The 24704-nt window shown below is 44.2% G+C and overlaps 1 protein-coding gene across 1 annotated transcript; it reads left to right on the forward strand.

Moving 5' to 3' along the window:
• The first annotated feature begins 786 nt into the window (after window positions 1–786).
• lhx5 (LIM homeobox 5) lies at window positions 787–24367 on the forward strand. The gene is made up of 5 exons (XM_072661800.1): window positions 787–956; window positions 4638–4858; window positions 6989–7266; window positions 18896–19061; window positions 23233–24367. The coding sequence occupies exons 1-5, from the start codon at window positions 787–789 to the stop codon at window positions 23592–23594; spliced, it is 1197 nt and encodes a 398-aa protein (XP_072517901.1). The 3' UTR covers window positions 23595–24367.
• The last annotated feature ends 337 nt before the right edge of the window (window positions 24368–24704 follow it).

The raw sequence follows: 24704 nt of genomic DNA on the forward strand, positions 1-24704 counted from the left end.
CAGAAAAAAACGGAAGAAAAAAAAAACGGGGAAAAACGGAAAATCAGAAAAAAACGAATTAAAACACAGAAGAAATCCGTTTGATCCGGATTGTTTCTTCGCCGCCGCTTCATTTTAAATGTGTTCTAAACCATCGCCGCGCGCGAGGTTCCGAAAAAAGGGCCGTTATTTAAATCCGTTTCCAAGGCAACCCCTAGCCGATTGGCTGAGGGCGGCGCCAATTAATCCGGGGAACGTCACCGAACAAAAAAACACAACATCAGAACGCTGCTCCTGCGCGAGCTGGGAGGCTGGAGCGTCAGTGTTAGCGCGAGGGGCGTTCAGCAGCGCGCGAGGGAGGGAGAATAAAAATAATAAAGGCGAAATAAACGGAGATAAAAGAGAAAAACGAGGAGATCAGAGGAAGACGAGGGTGACCGAGTGAGCAGGACACGCGCTCCTCTTCTACTTTCTCCTGTTGGTTTTTTTCTTCACTTATTTTTTTGGGGTGTGTGTGTGTGTGAGTGTGTGTGTGTGTGTGTGTGTGTGTGAGTGTGTGTGTGTGTTGTTTTTTTTTTTTTTTTGTGGATGGCACGGGAGCTTTCAGCGCGCGCACCGGAGTAGCGCGCGCGGGCGTGGCGGCAGAGAGTCCTGTTCCGCGAGCTGGAACCTATACGTTCTGGGGATCCCCCCCACACCACCCCAAAAACACCCCACCCCACTTTCGTCCAAGCAGCCGCGACGCTGCCGCGCGCCGAGGGTCCGCGCGGGCCGTGCAGCGCGAGGCGCCGCGTCCGTCCGGGCAGCATGGTGCAGTGCGCCGGGTGCGCGAGGCCCATCCTGGACCGCTTCCTGCTCAATGTGCTGGACCGCGCGTGGCACGCCGAGTGTGTGCAGTGCTGCGAGTGCGGGCGCGCGCTCACCGAGCGCTGCTTCTCCCGCGAGGGCAAACTGTACTGCAGGGAGGACTTCATCAGGTAAGATAAACAACAACAAACAAACAAACAAACAAACAACAACAAAAAAACAAAAACAAAAACAGCGACGTTTGTTCGTTTATTTGTTTGTTTTCTTGTTTGTTCGCGTGAGCTTCTAGTACTGTTTTCTTGTGCAGTTGATGCACGAGGTGCAACTGATGTAAGAGCTGGAGCGCGAGACAATGTCACAACAAAACTGTCATATTAGGATGTGTGTGTTTATGTGGGGAAATGTTGCGCGTTTTTAACGTTTTTGCGTTTTTTTCGTTTTTAATAGAAAAACGAAACCGCGCTTTCATCCTTAGTGTTTATTTCCTCAGCCGTGTATCCTCGCTGTTATCGACCACAATCCCTGTAGACTGGACCCCCAGCATCCTAATATAACTCACATAACACACATTTGTACCATATATAATTAATTATAATTAAATATAAATAATTATAAATAAATATCATTACGTTTATAAACGTCCTCGTTCAGATGATATCGGACCTTTTTTATTTATTGCTGCGTTTTAAACTCCTGATCAATCAGAGCCGCGCTGTCAATACAACAAACACTGTGTGTAAACACCATCAGAGCAGTAAACAATAAACATCACCTCAGTGGCGCGCGCCCGTGTGTGTGTGTGTGTGTGTGTGTGTGTGTGTGTGTGTGTGAGCATTTTAAAGCATTGCAGTAAAGCCTTGCATTTCTACAACAAGCACTGCTGCCGCGCGCGCCTTATTAATGCATTGTCGATACGGGCAAACCTGTCAGCGCGCGCATGCGGTCAGTTTTACACGCCCTCGCGACTCAACGTCAGGCTGTATTTTACAGTGTAAATACATAAAAGCATCAAGTGCATCCATTTGGCGCGTGCCAAATAATACATTTCACACACATAGAGTGGTGTGTGTGTGTGTGTGTGTGTGTGTGTGGCACAATTCTCACATTTGGAAGCTGTGTGTGTGTGTGTGTGTGTGTGTGTGTATTAATATAGTTTTATATTTATATTTATTTATATTTATTTATATATATATATTCTTTATAGATCAGTATTTTTATGTATTAATTTATTTAGATATTCACGCACATATAAAGCCAATAACCCCCCTCACACACACACACACACACACACACACACACACACACACACACACACGTCCCGCACGAGCTTTAGCACGAGACTGTTTTTGTTTATTTTATTTGTTTATTATTTATTATATAATTATTTATTTTATTTACTGTGAATCATATTAAATCTGTATTTATTGTAAATATTAATTTTCTATAGTTTAACGCCGTTTTTACAGACGGTGCCGTTTTTAAACGTTCTGCGCGCTTCACCGTCTGTTAGACGTCTCCGGTTAGCAGTAAAGACGTTTGTAGGTTCTGTTAATGTGATGTTAGTTGGGTCGCTCAGTGTGTGTGTGTGTGTGTGTGTGTGTGTTATAGTTAATGTTAGGTGCTTTTGAGCATTGTCTGCTAACGGCCTTGACCATCCAGGTGTGTGTGTGTGTGTGTGTGTGTGTGTGTGTGAATGCGGGGGGTCACTAATCAGCCCTAATGCCCCATTCGGGGTGTGTAAGAGCCGCTTTTGCCCTTTCAGAGGAACAAATGCATGTGAAAGAGAGAGAGAGAGAGACGGGGGGGAGAGAGAGAGAGAGACGGGGGGAGAGAGAGAGAGAGACAGGGGGAGAGAGAGAGAGAGACAGGGGGAGAGAGAGAGAGAGACAGGGGGAGAGAGAGAGAGAGAGACAGGGGGAGAGAGAGAGAGAGACATGGGGAGAGAGAGAGAGACAGAGAGCGAGACAGGGGGAGAGAGAGACAGAGGGAGAGAGAGAGAGACAGAGACAGAGACAGGGAGAGAGACAGAGACAGGGGGAGAGAGACAGGGAGAGAGAGAGACAGGGGGAGAGAGAGAGAGACAGGGGAGAGAAAGAGACAGAGAGAAACAGAGACAGGGGGAGAGAGAGAGAGACAGGGGGAGAGACAGAGAGAGAGAGACAGGAGAGAGTGAGACAGGGGGAGAGACAGAGAGTGAGACAGGGGGAGAGACAGAGAGAGAGACAGAGAGTGAGACAGGAGAGAGAGAGAGACAGGGGGAGAGACAGAGAGTGAGTCAGGGGGAGAGACAGAGAGTGAGAGGGGGGAGAGACAGAGAGTGAGACAGGAGAGAGAGAGAGACAGGGGGAGAGACAGAGAGTGAGACAGGGGGAGAGACAGAGAGTGAGACAGGAGAGAGAGAGAGACAGGGGGAGAGACAGAGAGTGAGACAGGGGGAGAGACAGAGAGTGAGACAGGAGAGAGAGGGGGAGAGACAGAGAGTGAGAGGGGGGAGAGAGAGGGGGAGAGACAGAGAGAGAGGGGGGGAGAGACAGAGGGTGAGACAGGGGGAGAGAGAGGGGGAGAGACAGAGAGTGAGACAGGGGGAGGGGGGGGAGGCCCGGCCGCGCGCGGATCTGTTTATTTCTGTTGTTGATTTTTGTTTGTAAACACGCGGCAGTTTGTGGGTTGTTTGTTTGTTTGTTTGTTTGTTTGTTTGTTTGTTGAACAAATCCTTCATCAGTAAGTGTGTGAGCGCGAGCCCGGGCGCGCATGCACACAGTGAGCGCGAGGAGGAGTGCAGTCAGTGTTGCTCTGACTCTGATCCTTTAAGACACTCTGTGAGGTGTGTAATGCGCTATCAGCGCGCGCGTGTGTGTGTGTGTGAGAGAGAGTGTGTGTGTGTGAATGTGAGTGTGTGTGTGAGAATGTGAGTGTGTGTGTGTGTGTGTGTGTGTGTGAGTGTGTGTGTGTGTGCGCGCGCGGTTAATCCTGTAACATGAGCTCATTTTCAGACTTTTGGGTTTATTACAGAGCGCGGGGAGGAGAGTCTGTCTGTCACACACACACACACACACACACACACACACACACACACACTCTATTATTATTATTATTATCATTATTATTATCATTAATATTAATATTACTCGTCTGTCGCAGTCTGTTATTGTTTTTTTACGTTTCTGTTTTTATTGTTTTGTTTTTATTTTTCTGTCAGAAATTGTATTTGCAGGTTATTATTATTATAATAAATATTAATTTCTTTAATTATTAAACTATTCTGGCGCGTGCCGAATGTGAGTGCGTGTCTATAAGATATTTATTTAACAGCTGCATTTTTATTCCGTCATGTTTGATCACTAATATAATAAAATGTTTTCCTTTTTATTTATTAGCAACAATAAGAAAAATAATAGCAATTTATTTAAGATGAATAAAAATGTAATTATATTAAAATGAAAATTCCTCCCTGTTGCAGCTGGATGATTTTATTTCATTTATTTTAAATATTAAATTCAATTCTTATGGTTTACATTGTGTTTTTTTTTTACTTTCGTTTTATTTTACGTTTTTTTTATTGTATTTTATTTTGTTGCGTTTTTTATTTGACTTTATTTAAATGTAGTTTTTTTTATTAAATATTATTTTAGTTTTATTTTATTAGATACAGATCTGAGCTGAGCGGTCAGTCTGAAGGTCACCTCGCTCTCTCTCTCTCTCTCTCTCTATATATATATATATATATATATACCTCCCCCCCCCAAAAAAAAAAAAAATATATATATATATATTAATTGTAATATTATTATTTATTAATTTATTTCATTTGTCTGTCTGTCTGTCTGTCTGTCTGTCTGTCCTCCTCGCAGGCGCTTCGGCACTAAGTGCGCGGGCTGTCTGCAGGGCATCTCTCCGGGCGACCTTGTGCGCAGGGCGCGCGGGAAGGTGTTCCACCTGAACTGCTTCACCTGCGCCGCGTGCAACAAGCAGCTCTCCACCGGGGAGGAGCTCTACGTCATCGACGAGAACAAGTTCGTGTGTAAAGAGGACTACACGGGCACGAGCATCCGCGAGGTCAACCTCAACTCAGGTACACACGCGAACGCGGGCTGCGCGTGCCGGAGCAAACCAGAGAGCGTTTGCGTGAGCGCGAGTTGACCTGCGCTGCAGCGGTAGTGTGCACGTGCTCCCTGTAACGCACCGCGCGCGTCATTAATAACAGTAACAGCGCAGGACTATTTCTGTACGCGCGGTGATGGTACGGCATGTGTGTCACGTGCACGTGTCTATATACACACACACACACACACATATATATATATATTTATATACACACTCTCTAAAAAAGGCTCCTTTAACTAGGAACCCTGGAACACTGTGTTAAAGAACCCGCCATAGAACCTCACAAGGCAGAGAACACGTCAGAGAACCCTTTTTCCGGTACTGCATAGAACATAGAGTGTAGTGTTAGAGAAACTGTCCTGTTTCGTGTCAAACAACTCGTCTTTGTACTAAACACGTCAGAGAACCATTTCCGGTACTAAATAGAACCCTTTTTGCTCACAGAACCAAACAGGTTCCATTATGTGTCAAAGAACCAATTTTCTTTCATTTAATTTTCTGTACTAAATAGAACCCTTTCGTTGATGTCATTAAAGGGCACCTTTTTCTGTACTAGATAGAGCGTTGAAGATCAGAGAACCTCTTTTCTGTGCCAAATAGAACGTTGAAGATCAGAGAACCACTTTTCTTTAACTAGTGAGTTATGTGTTAAAGAACCCCTGTTCTGTAGTAAACAGAACCCAGTTTTGCTTAATTTATTAAAGGGTTCCATTATTCATCAGTTAAACCTTTTCTGTACTAAAGAGAACCACTTTTCTGTTGCGTGTGAAAGAGCACCTTCAGCCGAAATAGAACTGTTTGTTGTTTAGAGAATCAAATGGTTCCGTTATGAGTCAAAGAACACTTCGGTACTAAATAGAACGTCACGTCAGAGCAACACGTTTCTTTATTGATTAGAGCGACGTGTCAAAGAACCCTTTAGAACGTTAGATGTCGGAGAACTCACTTTCTGTACTAAATAGAACAATAGAACATATCAGTCATGTGTCAAAGAACCTTTTTTGGTACTAAACAGAGCTTTGGTTCTGTTATGTGTCAAAAAAATAAATGTGGTACTAAGTAGAACCCCTTTTGCTTACAGCACCAAAATACATTTCATTATGTGTCAGAGGAACCCTGTTCTGTACTAAATAGAACGTTACATGTCGGAGAACCACTTTTCTTTACTGACTACAGAGTCCTGTGTCAGAACCTTTTTTTGGTACGAAACAGAACCCTTATTTCCTACAGCACCAAACGGGTTCTGAGAACCACTTTTCTGTGCTAGAACCATCTTTCTGGGGATGCTTTAATGATTTATGCTGCAGATCAGTGATCAGCGTTATTGATCGGTGTTTGGTGTTATTGGTCAGTAATATTAGTCAGTGGGTGGTATTGTTGGTCATTGATCAGTCTTATTGATTAAGAAGTGTTACGGATCACCGATCCGTGTCATTGATCAGTGATATTAATAACGGATAAGCATTTTTGGTAACTGGTCAGTCTGATTGATCAGTAGTGTTGCTGATCGGTGTTTGGTGTCCAGTCATACTGGCTAATGATAATGTTTTGTTTTCAGTGTTTTTATCAATGTTTGATGTTCCTGATCAGAAATATTGAATATTGTCTTATTGATTACTTAAGTGTAATTGATCAATGATCATAATTATTGCTCAACCCTGTTGTGCTGTTGATCAATCTCATTAGCCAGGGGTCTGTGTTCTGGATCTCTGTTTAGTGATATTGATTATTAGTCAGTTTCTAAATCAATGTTATTGATAAACTGATAAGAGTTGATCAGTAGTCAGGAATGATTCGCCAGGGATCAGCATTATTAATTGGGGGTTGGTGTTATTGATCACTGTAGTTTCTACTGATCACTGGTCTATTTTTGTTTACCAAGGGTCAGCCAAATTGAACAGTACTGGTCAGTGATCAGTGTTATTTGTAATGATATGCGTAAGTGCTATAAGCAGTGAAGTATTGATCAGGGGAAGACTTATGGATGAACATTATGGATCAGTGTTTAGTGTTATTGATTAGTGATCAGTATTATTGCAGTATTAGTCATTGCTTTTGTCACCGGTCACTGATCAATGTTCTCGATCTCCCTGCGCAGTGTCCTCGTGTACGGACCGCAGCCTGTCCCCCGACCTGCCCGAGCCCGGCCCGGACGACACCAAGGAGACAGACAACTCCACCTGTTCGGACAAGGACACCAACAACAATGAGAACGAGGAGCAGGGGGCATGTCAGAAACGGAGGGGTCCACGAACCACCATCAAGGCCAAGCAGTTGGAAACGTTGAAGGCTGCGTTTGTGGCCACGCCCAAACCTACGCGCCACATTCGCGAACAGCTGGCCCAGGAGACCGGCCTGAACATGCGCGTCATACAGGTACGTGTAAGCACAGAACCAAGCCTACTCAAAGAACCCTTCGGATGCTTCGAGGGTTCTGTTCCTGGTTACTGGGTTCTTCAGGTTGCTGGGAAACCTTTTGTAGATGCTTTCTTGTGGCACCAAACAGGTTTCCGCTAGTGTTACATGTCAAGGGACTCTTGGTTTTCAAAGTCGGGTCCCGGGACCACCAGGGGTCTAATGTAAACTTTGTCATGAGTTAAAAGAATCAAGCGACTTGCTTGTTGATGATAAACAGTCCCTATGGTATCCCAGGTTTTTGGCACAGAGGTTGTTTGGTGTTTGCTAGGGTGATTGCAGTGTTCAGTAATACTAATAAATCTGTGGGTCTTTTGAGAACCCTTGCCTAGAACCCTATGACCCCACCTGACCCCACATGCACTCAATCAGCCAAGACATCTTTGGTATCTGACCTGACCCTTTAGTTTACAAAAAGCACATGCTAAGCTAACGTTGCTAATAAACACTGCTAGTAAACACGTGCTGCCACTGTTACCCAGGGGGTTGTGAGTTTGAATCCTGAGCCGTGCCGCTTTGCCATCAGCAGCCGGAGTCTGGGAGAGCACAATGGCCGTGCTCTCTCCGGGTGGGTAGATGGCTTAAGCGATACTCTTAAGCGATTTGCCGGCACAGGCGTCTGTTAGCTGGTGCGGCAAAGCTGAAGATTGCCTGGCAATGCAGCATCAGCAGTTTGAAAAGAGGCTGGCTTAGAATGTAGCGGAGGAGAGGTGTAAAGTCCTTACCTTCCTAGAGTCAGGAGCATTGCTAGTACTGGGGGGAACTAGGTGGTGCACTGGTCTACTGTGCAGCGACACCTGCACACAGACAACCTTCATAGGTTTTCAAAGGAACTGTTAAACATGGGGGTGGATCATTCAGGATTTGAGTTTGTGCTGCAGCCAGTGGCATCGGTGGAGGAAATAACAGCACATTCTGGAAGCAGACCTTTCTGGACTACCACCTCAAGAGGCATAAGCTGAAGGTTTTACCATGGACCCTACAGTCTCACCGACCTGAACATCCATGAAAAGATGCCCAGAGTCCCGCTGAAGTGTTGCCCCCCAGGCCTTTACTGAGGGTCTAGCTTTCATATCCATGCGCATGTCTTTGTCCAGTACAAGGTTTTTCTTTATCTGATCAGACTGAACGTCATGAAGGCCTCATTCATTCATGTGACCAACCTTCAGCACATATATTTATGTATAGTAGTTTTGTTGGAGCCAAAATAAAGGCGCTATTGCTGGGACCCCCCCCCCCCCCCCCCCAAAAAAACGGTCTTACTGCAGACGACCCCTGCGGGGAGTGTGTGTGTGTGTGTGTGTAATCCCTCACTCTAGAGGAGGGCAGCCATTTCCATACAAATAAACTGGACTGTGTTGGACTCAATTGTTTTTCAGTAAGCAGGTGCTGCTTTTACCCACAGCCAGGATCCTCTCCCTCTCTCTCTCTCCCCTCTATCTCCCTTTATCTCCCTCCCTCTCCTTCCCTCTTTCTCACTCCCTCTCTCCCTATCGCTTCCATTTTTTCTCCCTCTCCTCCTCTATCGCTCACCCACTCTCTCCTTCCCTCCCTCCCTCCCTCCTCCTCTCCCTATCTCTCTCTCACTCCCTCTCTTCCCCATTACTCCATCTTTATCTCCCCTATCTCTTCTATTTTTTCTCCCTATCTGCTCTCTCCCTCTCTCCGTCTCTCTCCCCTCTATCTCCCTTTATCTCCCTCTCTCTTCTATTTTTTCTCCGTCTCTCCTCCTCTATCGCTCACCCTCTCTCTCCCTCTCTCTCCCCTCTATCTCCCTTTCTCCCTCTCTCATCTATTTTTTCTCCCTATCTCTCTCCCTCTCCCTATCTCCCTCCCTTCTATCTCCCTTTATATTCCTCTCTCCCCCTCTCTATCTCCCTCCTCTCTCTCCCTCTCTCCCCCTCTCCATTTCCCTCCCTCTCTCCCCCTCTCCCCTCTATCTCCTTTTATCTCCCTCTCTCCCCCTCTCCCCTCTATCTCCTTTTATCTCCCTCTCTCCCTCCCTCTCTCCGTCTCTCTCCCCTCTATCTCCCTCTCTCCCTATCTCATCTATTTTTTCTCCCCATCTCCCCTCTCCCTATTTCCCTCCCTCTCTCCGTGTCTCTCCCCTCTATCTCCCTTTATCTCCCCCTCTCTCTCCCCTCTATCTCCTTTATCTCCCTCCGTCTCTCTCCTCTCTATCTCCCTCTCTCCCTATCTCATCTATTTTTTCTCCCTATCTCCCCTCTCCCTATCTCTCTCCCTATCTCTCTCCCTCTCCCCCCTCTCCCCATCTCTCTATCTCTCTCCCCTCTATCTCCCTTTATCTCCCTCCTCTCTCCGTCTCTCCCTTCTTTCTCCCTTTATCTTCCTCTCTCCCTATCTCCTCCCTCTTCCCCCTCTCTATTTCCCTCCCTCTCCCCCGCTCCGTCTCTCTCCCCTCTATCTCCCCTCTCTCCCTATCTCATCTATTTTTCTCCCTGTCTCCTCTCTCCCCATCTCCCTCTCTCCCCCTCTCTCCGTCTCTCTCTCCCTTTATCTCCCTCTCTCTCCCCTCTATCCCCCTCTCTCCGTCTCTCTCTCCCTTTATCTCCCTCTCTCCCCCTCTCTCCGTCTCCTCTCTCCCTTTATCTCCCTCTCTCCCCCTCTCTCCGTCTCTCTCTCCCTTTATCTCCCTCTCTCCCTTTATCTCCCTCTCTCTCCCCTCTATCCCCCTCTCTCTGTCTCTCTCTCCCTCTCTCCCCCTCTCTCCATCTCTCTCCCCTCTATCTCCCTCTCTCCCCTCTATCTCCCTTTATCTCCCTCTCTCTCCCTATCTCATCTATTTTTCTCCTATCTCCTCTCTCTATCTCTCTCCCTCTCCCTATCTCCCTCCCTCTCTGCCCCTCTCCCTCTCTCTGTCTCTCTCCCCTCTATCTCCCTTTATCTCCCTCTCTTCTATTTTTTCTCCGTCTCTCCTCCTCTATCGCTCACGCTCTCTCTCTCCCTATCTCCCTCCCTCTCTCTGTGTCTCTCCCCTCTATCTCCCTTTATCTCCCTCTCTCTCTCCCCTCTGTCTCCCTTTATCTCCCTCCTTCTCTCTCCCCTCTATCTCCCTCTCTCATCTATTTTTTCTCCCTATCTCCCCTCTCCTATCTCTCTCCCTATCTCTCTCCCTCTCCCTATCTCTCTCCCTCTCTCCCTCTCTCCCTCCCTCTCTCCCCTCTATCTCCCTTTATCTCCGTCTCTCTCCCCTCTATCTCCCTCTCTCTCCCTATCTCATCTATTTTCTCCCTGTCTCCTCTCCCTATTTCTCTCCCTCCTTCTCTGCCCCTCTCCCTCTGTCTCTCTCCCCTCTATCTCCCTTTATCCCCCTCTATCTCCCTCTCCGTATCTCTCCCCTCTATCTCCCTTTATCCCCCTCTCTCCCCTCTCTCCGTCTCTCTCTCCCCTTTATCTCCCTCTCTCCCCCTCTCTCCGTCTCTCTCTCCCTTTATCTCCCTCTCTCCCCCTCTCTCCCTTTATCTCCCTCTCTCTCCCCTCTATCCCCCTCTCTCTGTCTCTCTCTCCCTCTCTCCCCCTCTCTCCATCTCTCTCCCTCTATCTCCCCTCTCTCCCTATCTCATCTATTTTTTATCTCCCTATCTCCCCTCTCCCTATCTCTCTCCCTCTCCCCCCTCTCCCCATCTCTCTATCTCTCTCCCCTCTATCTCCCTTTATCTTCCTCCCTCTCTCCGTCTCTCCCTTCTTTCTCCCTTTATCTTCCTCTCTCCCTATCTCCCTCCCTCTCTCCCCCTCTCTATTTCCTCCCTCTCTCCCCCGCTCCGTCTCTCTCCCCTCTATCTCCCTCTCTCCCTATCTCATCTATTTTTCTCCCTGTCTCCTCTCTCCCTTTTATCTCCCTCTCTCTCCCTTTATCTCCCTCTCTCCCCCTCTCTCCGTCTCTCTCTCCCTTTATCTCCCTCTCTCCCCCTCTCTCCGTCTCTCCCTTTATCTCCCTCTCTCCCCCTCTCTCCGTCTCTCTCTCCCTTTATCTCCCTCTCTCTCCCCTCTATCCCCCTCTCTCCGTCTCTCTCTCCCTTTATCTCCCTCTCTCCCCCTCTCTCCGTCTCTCTCTCCCTTTATCTCCCTCTCTCCCCCTCTCTCCCTTTATCTCCCTCTCTCTCCCCTCTATCCCCCTCTCTCTGTCTCTCTCTCCCTCTCTCCCCCTCTCTCCATCTCTCTCCCCTCTATCTCCCTCTCTCCCCTCTATCTCCCTTTATCTCCCTCTCTCTCCCTATCTCATCTATTTTTCTCCCTATCTCCTCTCTCTATCTCTCTCCCTCTCCCTATCTCCCTCCCTCTCTGCCCCTCTCCCTCTCTCTGTGTCTCTCCCCTCTATCTCCCTTTATCTCCCTCTCTCTCTCCCCTCTGTCTCCCTTTATCTCCCTCCTTCTCTCTCCCCTCTATCTCCCTCTCTCCCTATCTCATCTATTTTTTCTCCCTATCTCCCCCTCTCCCTATCTCTCTCCCTATCTCTCTCCCTCTCCCTATCTCTCTCCCTCTCTCCCCCTCTCCCTCCCTCTCTCCCCTCTATCTCCCTTTATCTCCGTCTCTCTCCCCTCTATCTCCCTCTCTCCCTATCTCATCTATTTTCTCCCTGTCTCCTCTCCCTATCTCTCTCCCTCCTTCTCTGCCCCTCTCCCTCTGTCTCTCTCCCCTCTATCTCCCTTTATCCCCCTCTATCTCCCTCTCCGTATCTCTCCCCTCTATCTCCCTTTATCTCTCTCTCTCTCTCTCCCCTCTATCTCCCTCTCTCTATCTCCCTCCCTCTCTGTATCTCTCCCCTCTATCTCCCTTTATCTCTCTCTCTCTCCCCTCTATCTCCCTATCTCATCTATTTTCTCCCTGTCTCCTCTCTCTCCCTATCTCTCCCTCTCTCCCCTCTATCTCCCTTTATCTCCGTCTCTCTCCCCTCTATCTCCCTCTCTCTCTATCTCATCTATTTTCCTCCCTGTCTCCTCTCCCTATCTCTCTCCCTCCTTCTCTGCCCCTCTCCCTCTGTCTCTCTCCCCTCTATCTCCCTCTCTCCCCTCTATCTCCCTCTCTGCCCCTCTCTCTATCTCTCTCTCCCCCTCTCCCTCTCTCCGTCTCTCTCCCCTTTATCTCCCTCTATCTATATCTCAACTATTTTTCTCCCTGTCTCCCCTCTCCCTATCTCTTCTATTTTTTCTCCCTCTCTCCCTCTCTCACTCCCTCTCTCCCTATTTCTCCCTCTTTTTCTCCCTCTTATCCTCTCTCTGCTCCTTTTCTCTTTAACACATGTTATAACAATGTCGTTACAATGTAATAACACCAGTGTTATAACAATGTCGTTACAATGTAATAACACCTGTGTAACTACATTGTCGTTACAATGTAACTACACGCGTGTTATAACAATGTCGTTACAATGTAATTACACGCGTGTTATAACAATGTCGTTACAATGTAATTACACGTGTGTTATAACAATGTCGTTACAATGTAATAACACCTGTGTAACTACATTGTCGTTACAATGTAACTACACGCGTGTTATAACAATGTCGTTACAATGTAATTACACGCGTGTTATAACAATGTCGTTACAATGTAATTACACGCGTGTTATAACAATGTCGTTACAATGTAATTACACGTGTGTTATAACAATGTCGTTACAATGTAATAACACCTGTGTAACTACATTGTCGTTACAATGTAACTACACGTGTGTTATAACAATGTCGTTACAATGTAATTACACGCGTGTTATAACAATGTCGTTACAATGTAATTACACGTGTGTTATAACAATGTCGTTACAATGTAACTACACGCGTGTTATAACAATGTCGTTACAATGTAATTACACCTGTGTTATAACAATGTCGTTACAATGTAATTACACGCGTGTTATAACAATGTCGTTACAATGTAATAACACCTGTGTAATTACATTGTCGTTACAATGTAATTACACGCGTGTTATAACAATGTCGTTACAATGTAATAACACCAGTGTTATAACAATGTCGTTACAATGTAATAACACCTGTGTAACTACATTGTCGTTACAATGTAATTACACGTGTTATAACAATGTCGTTACAATGTAACTACACGTGTGTTATAACAATGTCGTTACAATGTAACTACACGTGTGTTATAACAATGTCGTTACAATGTAACTACACGTGTGTTATAACAATGTCGTTACAATGTAATTACACGTGTGTTATAACAATGTCGTTACAATGTAACTACACGTGTGTTATAACAATGTCATTACAATGTAATTACACGTGTCGTTACAATGTAATAACACCAGTGTTATAACAATGTAATTACACATGTGTTATAACAATGTCGTTACAATGTAATTACACGCGTGTTATAACAATGTCGTTACAATGTAATTACACGCGTGTTATAACAATGTCGTTACAATGTAATAACACCTGTGTAATTACATTGTCGTTACAATGTAATTACACGTGTGTTATAACAATGTCGTTACAATGTAACTACACGTGTGTTATAACAATGTCGTTACAATGTAACTACACGTGTGTTATAACAATGTCGTTACAATGTAATTACACGCGTGTTATAACAATGTCGTTACAATGTAATTACACGCGTTATAACTGTCGTTACAATGTAATTACACGCGTTATAACAATGTCGTTACAATGTAATTACACGCGTGTTATAACAATGTCGTTACAATGTAATAACACCTGTGTAATTACATTGTCGTTACAATGTAATTACACGCGTGTTATAACAATGTCGTTACAATGTAATAACACCAGTGTTATAACAATGTCGTTACAATGTAATAACACCTGTGTAATAACAATGTCGTTACAATGTAATAACACCTGTGTAACTACATTGTCGTTACAATGTAATAACACCTGTGTAACTACATTGTTGTTACAATGTAATTACACGCGTTATAACAATGTCGTTACAATGTAATTACACGTGTGTTATAACAATGTCGTTACAATGTAACTACACGTGTGTTATAACAATGTCGTTACAATGTAACTACACGTGTTATAACAATGTCGTTACAATGTAACTACACGTGTGTTATAACAATGTCGTTACAATGTAATTACACGTGTCGTTACAATGTAATAACACCAGTGTTATAACAATGTAATTACACGTGTGTTATAACAATGTCATTACAATGTAATAACACCTGTGTAATTACATTGTCGTTACAATGTAATTACACGTGTGTTATAACAATGTCGTTACAATGTAATTACACATGTGTTATAACAATGTCATTACAATGTAATAACACCTGTGTTATAACAATGTCGTTACAATGTAATTACACCTGTGTAATAACAATGTCGTTACAATGTAATTACACCAGTGTTATAACAATGTCGTTACAATGTAATTACACCTGTGTAATTACATTGTCGTTACAATGTAATTACACGCGTGTTATAACAATGTCGTTACAATGTAATTACACCAGTGTTATAACAATGTCGTTACAATGTAATTACACGCGTGTTATAACAATGTCGTTACAATGTAATTACACGCGTGTTATAACAATGTCGTTACAATGTAATAACACCTGTGTTATAACAATGTCGTTACAATGTAATAACACCTGTGTAACTACATTGTCGTTACAATGTAATAACACCTGTGTAACTACATTGTCGTTACAATGTAACTACACGTGTGTTATAACAATGTCGTTACAATGTAACTACACGTGTGTTATAACAATGTCGTTACAATGTAACTACACGTGTTATAACAATGTCGTTACAATGTAACTACACGTGTGTTATAACAATGTCGTTACAATGTAATTACACGTGTCGTTACAATGTAATAACACTAGTGTTATAACAATGTAATTACACGTGTGTTATAACAATGTCATTACAATGTAATAACACCTGTGTAATTACATTGTCGTTACACAACACAACAATGTCGTTACAATGTAATTACACATGTGTTATAACAATGTCGTTACAATGTAATAACACCTGTGTTATAACAATGTCGTTACAATGTAATTACACCTGTGTAATAACAATGTCGTTACAATGTAATTACACCAGTGTTATAACAATGTCGTTACAATGTAATTACACCTGTGTAATTACATTGTCGTTACAATGTAATTACACGCGTGTTATAACAATGTCGTTACAATGTAATTACACCAGTGTTATAACAATGTCGTTACAATGTAATTACACGCGTGTTATAACAATGTCGTTACAATGTAATAACACCTGTGTTATAACAATGTCGTTACAATGTAATAACACCTGTGTAACTACATTGTCGTTACAATGTAATAACACCTGTGTAACTACATTGTCGTTACAATGTAACTACACGTGTGTTATAACAATGTCGTTACAATGTAACTACACGTGTGTTATAACAATGTCGTTACAATGTAACTACACGTGTTATAACAATGTCGTTACAATGTAACTACACGTGTGTTATAACAATGTCGTTACAATGTAATAACACCAGTGTTATAACAATGTCGTTACAATGTAATAACACCAGTGTTATAACAATGTCGTTACAATGTAATAACACGCGTGTTATAACAATGTAATTACACGTGTGTTATAACAATGTCGTTACAATGTAATTACACGTGTTATAACAATGTTGTTACAATGTAATAACACCAGTGTTATAACAATGTAATTAAACGTGTTATAACAATGTCGTTACAATGTAATAACACCAGTGTAATTACATTGTCGTTACCATGTAATTACACTGTTATTACAATGTAACAACAGCAGTATGTAATTACATACTGCTTTTCTCCTCTTTCCCCCTCTCCTCCGTATCTTTCCCTCTCCCCATAGCTCCTAATCTTCTTTCTATTGCCCATTTCCCTATTTCTCCCTCACCCATATCTCCCCTCAGCTCTCCTAATCTCATCCACCCTCTGTTGCCCACCCGCCTTTCTCCGTCTCCCTGTCCCTGTCCTAATCTCGCCCCCTTATCCCCACTATATTGTTTCTCATCTCTCCCGCCTCCTACTCACCATCGCCATCTCTCCCTCCTTTCCCATATCTCCCCTCCTTCTAATCTCATCTCCCACTTCTCTCCCCCCTCCCTTTTCCCCATCACTTCTTTACCCTCTCTCTGTCTGTCTCTCCCTCCCTCCGTACCTACCTTTTCGATCCTCTATCCTCTGTTGAGCGTGGGTGTGAATCTGTCCTTCACTCTGCTGTGAAAATAACACACTGGTTTAAAGCATATGTGGTGTGTGTGTGTGTGTGTGTGCGTGTGTGTGGTGGTTGGAGGTTAAGCACCGTTTCTGTGGACATGTTGGAACATCAGGCTGCTGTTTGACAGGAGTGTGACTGAGTTCTCAGCGCCTCTCTGCTGCAGAAACAACTGCCAACTTATCCATCCTCTAACGCCATGGGGGGGGAGAGAACGAGAGAGAGAGAACGAGAGAGAACGAAAGAGAGAGAGAACAAGAGAGATAGAGAGAACAAGAGAGAGAATGAGAGAGAACGAAAGAGAGAGAACAAGAGAGAGAGAACAAGAGAGAGAGAACAAGAGAGAGAGAGAGAACGAGGGAGAGAACAAGAGAGAGAACGAGGGAGAGAGAGAACGAGGGAGAGAGAACGAGAGAGAGAGAGAGAGAACAAGAGAGAGAACGAGGGAGAGAACGAGAGAAAGAACGAGGGAGAGAGAGAGAACAAGAAAGAGAGAACGAGAGAGAGAGAACAGAGAGAGAGAACAAGAAAGAGAGAACGAGAGAGAGAGAGAACAAAAGAGAGAGAGAACGAGGGAGAGAGAGAGAGAGAACGAGGGAGAGAGAGAGAGAGAACGAGGGAGAGAGAGAGAACAAGAAAGAGAGAACGAGAGAGAGAGAACAAAGAGAGAGAGAACAAGAAAGAGAGAACGAGAGAGAGAGAACAAAGAGAGAGAGAACAAGAAAGAGAGAACGAGAGAGAGAGAGAGAACGAGGGAGAGAGAGAGAGAACGAGGGAGAGAGAGAACGAGAGAGAGAGAACGAGAGAGAGAGAACGAGAAAGAACAAAAGAGAGAGAGAGAACGAGAAAGAGAGAACGAGAGAGAGAACGAGGGAACGAGAACAAAGCCTGATAGTCTCTTTCCTCCTCACTGGTCTTCTGTTTCTGGAACCTTTAGGTATAAAAGAACCGATACCCAGAACGTCTGTACCAACACCTGGATGGTCTTCCATTCACACAGAGCGCTGCCATAGAAGAACCAATGCTTGGCTTCTTAAAGAACCACTTTTACAAAAGAGAACATTTCAGTGGTTTAAAGAAGTCAAGCTAAAGGTTCTTTAGCAACTACCTGGGATACTACAGCAACTGTCTAGCAACCACCTAGCAACACTGCAGGAACCATGAAGCAGCTCTATAACAATCCCCTGAGATGCCATAGCAATACATACCTCCTAGCAAAACAGTGTCAGTGGCTCTATGGCATTTCTTTAACCGTTTTTACAAGTGTAGACTGCACATAAGCCTACTGTTTGAAAAAGGTGGGGAGGGACTTTGCAAAATTAGACAGTGGTTTTTGTAAAAGGTGGGGGGGAAATGTCACAAAAATGGAAAAATATAACTCACTAATGTATGTATTGTTGCTGTCGCACAAAAAGCTCATATCCCAATTTTTGCCATTTTTAACAGTGTAAATCCAAAAAGGATAAAGGATAAAGGTGCACGTATTCGTCACCAGTAGTTGTTCTTCACATTGTGTGATGAACGGACCAATGGAAATGCTCCAAATCTTATGTCAAGTTGTTGTATGTAAAGTCGGGTTTTGGAGACACAAGGGTTTGTTCAAATATGCTCAGTTTGCGCAAAAGCTTCTTTAGAGAAAGCCACGGCTCTACAAAGAACCACGACAACTCGAAGAACCATATTGGATGCTTACCTCGAGGTTCTTCGGATGAGTGGTAAACCTTTTGTAGACTTTTTGTCCCCCTGAACAACCCTTTCTGAACTATGTCCTGTCTTCCCCATTTACGTCCCTTTCAACACAGCTGCTGGTTATTTTGAATGTACTGGCCCATAGCGAATGCTAGCTGTAACACCTGTAATGCTCTTAGCTGCATTGTCAATGTCTGCAGAAAGCTGTGTAGATTAGCAGAGGGTTGGCATAAAGGTCTACAGCAAAGTGATTACGTAGCGTAACCGTCAGAAACTGGCACTTCGGTTCTTCACTCGTATAACTGTGCTAATGCCACAATTAGCGTCAGTTTCCCAAACCCTACAACTGAGCCCTGTGGGACTCCACAGAACGTGCGGAATTCAACGCTTCCCAACTAATTCACAATGGTTTCTGCATTCAAGCTCATTTTAGTCCAGTGTGCTGAACTAACATTTTTATGCTGCTATTTGTGTATTCTCTGGCTTGGACTGTTCTAGCAAAGACCCTTAGAACCTTAGAACAGTTCATCCATGTGATTTTATCCTCTTTTTAGGCCTTGAAAAGGTCCCGAACACTTTTTAACAACGACGCAACGATAATTGACTTTTTTATTTGAAGACAACAATTCCTCTCCTTTTGCCTGTATTAATCAATCAATTACTCTCTCTCTCTGCTGCAGGTGTGGTTTCAGAACCGGCGGTCGAAGGAGAGGCGGATGAAGCAGCTGAGCGCCCTCGGTGCCCGCCGGCATGCCTTCTTCAGGGGTCCAAGGAGAATGAGGCCGCTGGGCGGGCGGCTGGACGACCCCGATATCCTGGGCCCTGGGGGATACAGCTACTACGGAGGTATGGGGAGGGACCTCTCTTTCTGTCTCTGTCTCTTTTTTTTTCTCTCGCTCTTTTGCGCTTGCTCTCGCTCCAGGGCGCTCTCTCTCTCTCTCTCTGTGTCTTTTCTTTTATTCTTTTCTTTTTTCTAAGCTGCACAAAGAGCCGTCCTTCGCGCAACGCACACAAAAACACACATTTACAGGCAATGCCACGCTCCAGTCTCATACACCCACGCTCCAACCGCGGGCCTTTCCCCTCACCTTGAAATGACAAAAGCCTCTCCGTCTCCTCTCTCACGCTTTCTCTCTCTCACCCTCGTCTTCTTTTCTCTTTTACTTCGCTTACCCTATTTTTGGCTCTATTCCTCCAATTGCCACCCCTCTCTCTATCTGTCTCCCCATTGCGTCCCCTTCTCTTGCTCGCCCCTGCCAGACAAAAAGGCCATAGAGGATAAAAGCAGAGGAGGCTTTAAATTGAATTATAATTAAATATAATTACATAATTCTTACATTGTGTTATTATAAACAAGTGTGATAGGGGTGGGAGGCTGGGCACCCCCAGGGGTATCGAGATGTATATACACAATCTGTACAGTGCCCAATTCTTTAAAGACCTTTATGCCAACTTCTGACCACTACTACAACTACATATCCCAGCAGGACACCCTCGAAACCAGGGGTGGACGTCCAGCAGTTTTCTCACCTACCTGCTTTCCTGCAGACCTACAGAACCTGGGAATTAACAGAGGAGTTGAATCAGGAGTGCAGGAAAAGCAGAAAACCTGTGTAAGAATCTGGACCCCCTAGGACCGGAATTGCCCATCCCTCTATAAACCGTATCCTAGCATTACTGGTGGGTGTGGTAAAATAATAATAATAATAATAATAATAATAATAATAATAAAAATAGTCATTCACAACATGTTCTGAAAACATGGCAAATTAATATGACATTTTGTTCAGATTTAGAGAAAATCTGAATGAAATGTAAATAAATGAATAAAAGACGAGCACTTTTTAAGCATCATTCTCACAACAGTGGGCTCAACTCCAACCCTGCTGAGACCTCGCCCAATATTATGATGTGATGTATGTCTCAGCAGGGTTGGAGTTGAGCCCACGGTTGTGGGGTTTCAGATTTTCACTAAATATCAAAATTATATTCAAAATAATATAACAAAAAACTCCAAAACCCACCTTTACAGGAGAAGCATTTTGCAGCATTTCTATTGGTCCATCCATCATGAAGTTCTGGCACAATGTAAAGAACTGCCAGATTCACATTTTGTTAAAATGTTTAAAAATGTAGATATGAGGTTTGTATCACAGCGATATGCAATATTCATCCATCTACTTGTATATGTAACGTTGTATAAATTTCCCCACTTTTCCACTTTTGTGGCATTTTCCAGTTTTTCCAAAAACCATTACTCAATTTCCAAAAACCATTATCCCCCCCACCCCACCCCCAAATTAACGCTGCAACTAACGATTATTTTAATAATAGATTAATCTGTCGATTATTCTTTCGTTTAAAAATACATTTCCATGTCTTTATTTAAAAATAGAACATTAAATAACAGAGCAAATAAGTGTGTACAATAACTCAATAACAGAATGAATTAGTAAATTAAATTAAATCAAATTTATTCATAAATTAAAAATAAAATAAATTGTTTAGTGCGCCGTTACATAAGGAAATTCATTGCCAATACTTTTAATAATCGATTAAGTATTGATTCGTTGTTGCAGCCCTACCCCCCACTTTTCCAAAGAGTTACTTTGAACTTGCTGGATTTCGTAGCATTTTCCCCCAAATTTCCCCTTTTTTCCCCCCACTTTTTAAAAACAAATTCACAATTCTGAAACACAACACACTGAAACACAACACACTGAAACACAATTCTGAAACACAACACACTGAAACAATTCTTTCTCCACCATTGCAAAACAAAACAAATGTCCCCCACTTTTACACACTGTTTGCCTAATTTTGTAGCATTTTTTCCATTTATTCTCAGCTTTTACTCATTAAAAAAAAATTTAAAATCACAAAAAACAAAAAAAAAAAAAGGCAAAATATCCCCCCCATTTTCCCAAAAAGTTACCATGAAAGTTATTCTCCCGAGCTGTGCAAGTCATCACTTCTTCAAAAAACTAACGCCCAATTTTATAACATTTTCCACAAATTTGCAAACTTCAGCCACAGTTTGTTTTAAAAAGTCATTTGTTACTCCCAGGCTCTCAGAGGACTAATGCAGTGTTTGGGTGTGTTTATAAGATCACATGTAAAAGACCTCAGTGAACCCAGGACTCAGTAACCGCCGCACAGCTGCAGCACCGTACGCAGCAGAGTCATTTGGTTGAATCAGGCTCAGACAGACGGCAATAATCAGGCAACCTGTGGCGTGTTTGTGTTTTTCTATGAACCCGTGGTAAATTTTTCAAAGCGGAGCGGAGAGTAATCCAGCCACGGAGCTGCGCAGAATTCCCCAGGTTGCCAGTTATTGAGTTTTCGCGTGTGTGTGGTAAATAAGCCACATTAGCGAGGATTCACGCCCAAAGCTGGCGGCTCGGAGGAGGGAATACATTTCTACCATTTTTCTTCTGCTCTCTGACACTCAGGAGATACTGCGTGTGTGCGTGTGTGTGTGTGTGTGTGTGTGTGTGTTTATTTGGGTGTCAGAGGGAGGTTGAAATTTAGGGCATGGGAAATGGAGTAATTGTGTTTTTGTGTGCAGGTGAAAGAGAAAGACTGTTGGTGTTGGTGTGTGTGTGTGTGTGTGTGTGTGTGTGTGTGTGTGTGTGGGTGTGTGTCAAGGTCTCGGCTGTAATACCTTTTCTCTTCTTCACAACGCTTGTGTTTACACCTTCATTAACAGCATTCTGCTGTCTTCTCTCACTTCTCCGTCAGAGTCGCGCTGAATGTCTGAAACCAGCGTGTTAATCAGATTAGAATTAAGGAAAACACACACAAACACACACAAACATACACACACAAAAGAATAAAGCATAAACAGCCAACCAAGCAGCATTAACTGGAGCCCAAACATTTGCTCAGGTTTGACCAATCTCAGCCCATTGTTTCTAAACTGTAGGGCCTGGTTTTGTAGCATCTTTGATATTTTGATTTAATTTGGGAAAGCAGGAGGAAAACGATCAAATTCTAAGATCTACTTTGTAGCATTTATCCTATTTTTTCTGAGTTTTCCAAAACACATTGCCTAATTTTGTAAAATTCATCCCACTTTTCCAAAACCCTGACCTGATTTTGCAAGCTTCATCCCCAAATTTGATATTTTCCCCCTGCTTTTCCAAAATAAATGGCCTTAATTTATAGAATTTGCTAAATTCTATAGCCTTTTTTCAAATTTAGCCTTTTTCTATATTCCATTTTTCCCCTAAAAACATCCAATTTCCTTCTGCACAATTTCCCTACATTTCTCCCAATTTCACTCAACCTGGCAGCTGAGTAAACCAAACTAGCATGTTAATCAGATTAGGATTAAGAAACGAGGCGCGAATAAAACAAAAACAGCCAAACAAACAGCGTTGACTTGAGCCCAAGCGTCTCCAGCAAGCGAGCTATTGAGTTGATGCCCCCCGGCAGGGTGACTAATACGGCCTGAAGCCTTGCTTCAGTCATGTGATTTCAGACTGAGTGTCATTACTGTGAGATTTACACTCAAGTCTCATCAACCCGTGCAGGCCTTTATCCTTCCTCTATTGCTCATGGAGGCCCCACCTCACATGTACAGGACTTAAAGGATCTGCTGCTAATATGTCTTAGCGTTCCAGATACCACATACATACATACCTCGCCGGGTTAGAGCGGTTTTGGAGGCAGAAAGGGGAAAGGGGCCCTACGCAACATATCTGACTAATGTATCACTAAGAAAAAAATAAATGCAATGCAATCAAATCCTCACAGCAATGCTCCTCCAAAATCTTGTAGAAAGCCTTCCTCCCTGGATAGTAGACACAGTTACTCCAACAAAAACAGTATCAACTCTTTTTAATACCCTTGATTTCATAAGAAACAATAAGGAAGCAGGTGTCCCAATACTTTTGTCCATATCAACAGGTCACAAGTAGCAATTCTCAATCGACAAGCTTATACCACCCCAACCAGCAGCATCTGTCCCCAAACCATTGACTTAACCTCCTCTTGTCGGTTCTTCTCTCCGCAGAGTACCAGGGCGACTACTACGGCCCGGGGGTCAACTACGACTTCTTCCCTCATGGTCCGCCCTCCTCACAAGCCCAGTCTCCAGCGGAGCCACCCTACCTCCTCAGCTCAGGCTCCGGGGCGCTGGACGGGGGTCCGGGCTCGGCGCACCATCCCACGGACGACCAAAGGTACACGGACATGATCTCTCACGCGGACACGCCTAGTCCCGAGCCTGGCATGACCGGACCCCTGCACCCTAACCCACAGGGTGAGGGCTTCGGCGGGGGGCCGAGTCCGCCGTTCCCGTTGGCCAACACCACCAGCTACAGCGGCCCGCTGCCCCACTCCGCCCAGGAGATGGGGGAGAACACGGTATGGTAGACAGGCCACCAGGGGGCGTGGACAGAAAAACAGGGCAGGACTTGAAAAAGAGGGTGGACGGTGGACACGGACTTCAAACCCGTCCACCCGGCCCACCGAATCACGTAAGCCCCCCCGGCTCTAAGCCCACCTTTTCCAGTACTGTACAAGACTCCCGAGTATGCCGGACGACCCAGGTTACTCCTAAGCAGGACACGGCAACGTCTAGCTGTCCCCCCTTGGAAACGAAGGGGACAAAGGGCACGAAAGACGGCCGGGGGACAAAACACAGCAAAGCCTAGCAGGGACATCTCTCCTTCCTCTCTCCTTTCTCTTTCCGTTCCCTTCCTTCTGCCCGACTGCTCAGCCGGCCAATCACAGGTGGAATTCTTTCCGTTGTCATGGTTTTCCTCACCCACACCTGAGCATTATGACATCACAATCAACCTTAGTGCACATACTTTTTATCTTTATCTGGTTGTTGTTTTTTTTTTGCTCCTTTCTTTATTTCCTTTCCCTTCGTTTTGACTTGCCGTCATGTTCAGTCCAGAAATGTGCGGCGGCCTCCGTCCACATGCAGGAGTGGCCAGTGAGTGGTCAGCTGAGATCTGTTTAAAAATTCAGAAGTTAGAGCTTCAGTTTGTTGCATTTTGGACTACCTTTTTGTTTTTTTAGGTTTTTTTTCCCCTTCTCTTAAAAGAACTCTGGCCTGTTTGTAACATTACACTATTTGGTTATTTCATTCATTGAGGAAAAAAAAAAAAAAGAATTAAACATTTTATTAAAACATTTTGATGAACACCGAATTTGTTCTCAAGCCAGTCCTTGCTTCAGAAAGTCCAAACAAAAACATCTACCACAGGGAACCGTGCCCAGATTTCCCTCTTTGTGCTGCTTCATAAACAACTTAGCAGCTACGAGCCACTTCAAATTACGGCCCAATGTTTTTTTTTGTATGGAAAAATGATTTTCCATGGTAATCGACGGTGCCATGTGCAGAGGTGGGTAGACTACAGGGTGTAAGCAGGTCATTCCATGCCAAAAAAAAAAAACATGCAAAATTTCAGGACTGTGCTCCAAATCATTTCAAAGTTATGCATTTTTCACCTTTGCCCCCATCACCCAGACAGC

The sequence above is a fragment of the Salminus brasiliensis genome, chromosome 18 (assembly GCF_030463535.1).
Source record: "Salminus brasiliensis chromosome 18, fSalBra1.hap2, whole genome shotgun sequence".
In the NCBI taxonomy this organism is placed as follows: Eukaryota; Metazoa; Chordata; class Actinopteri; order Characiformes; family Bryconidae; genus Salminus; species Salminus brasiliensis.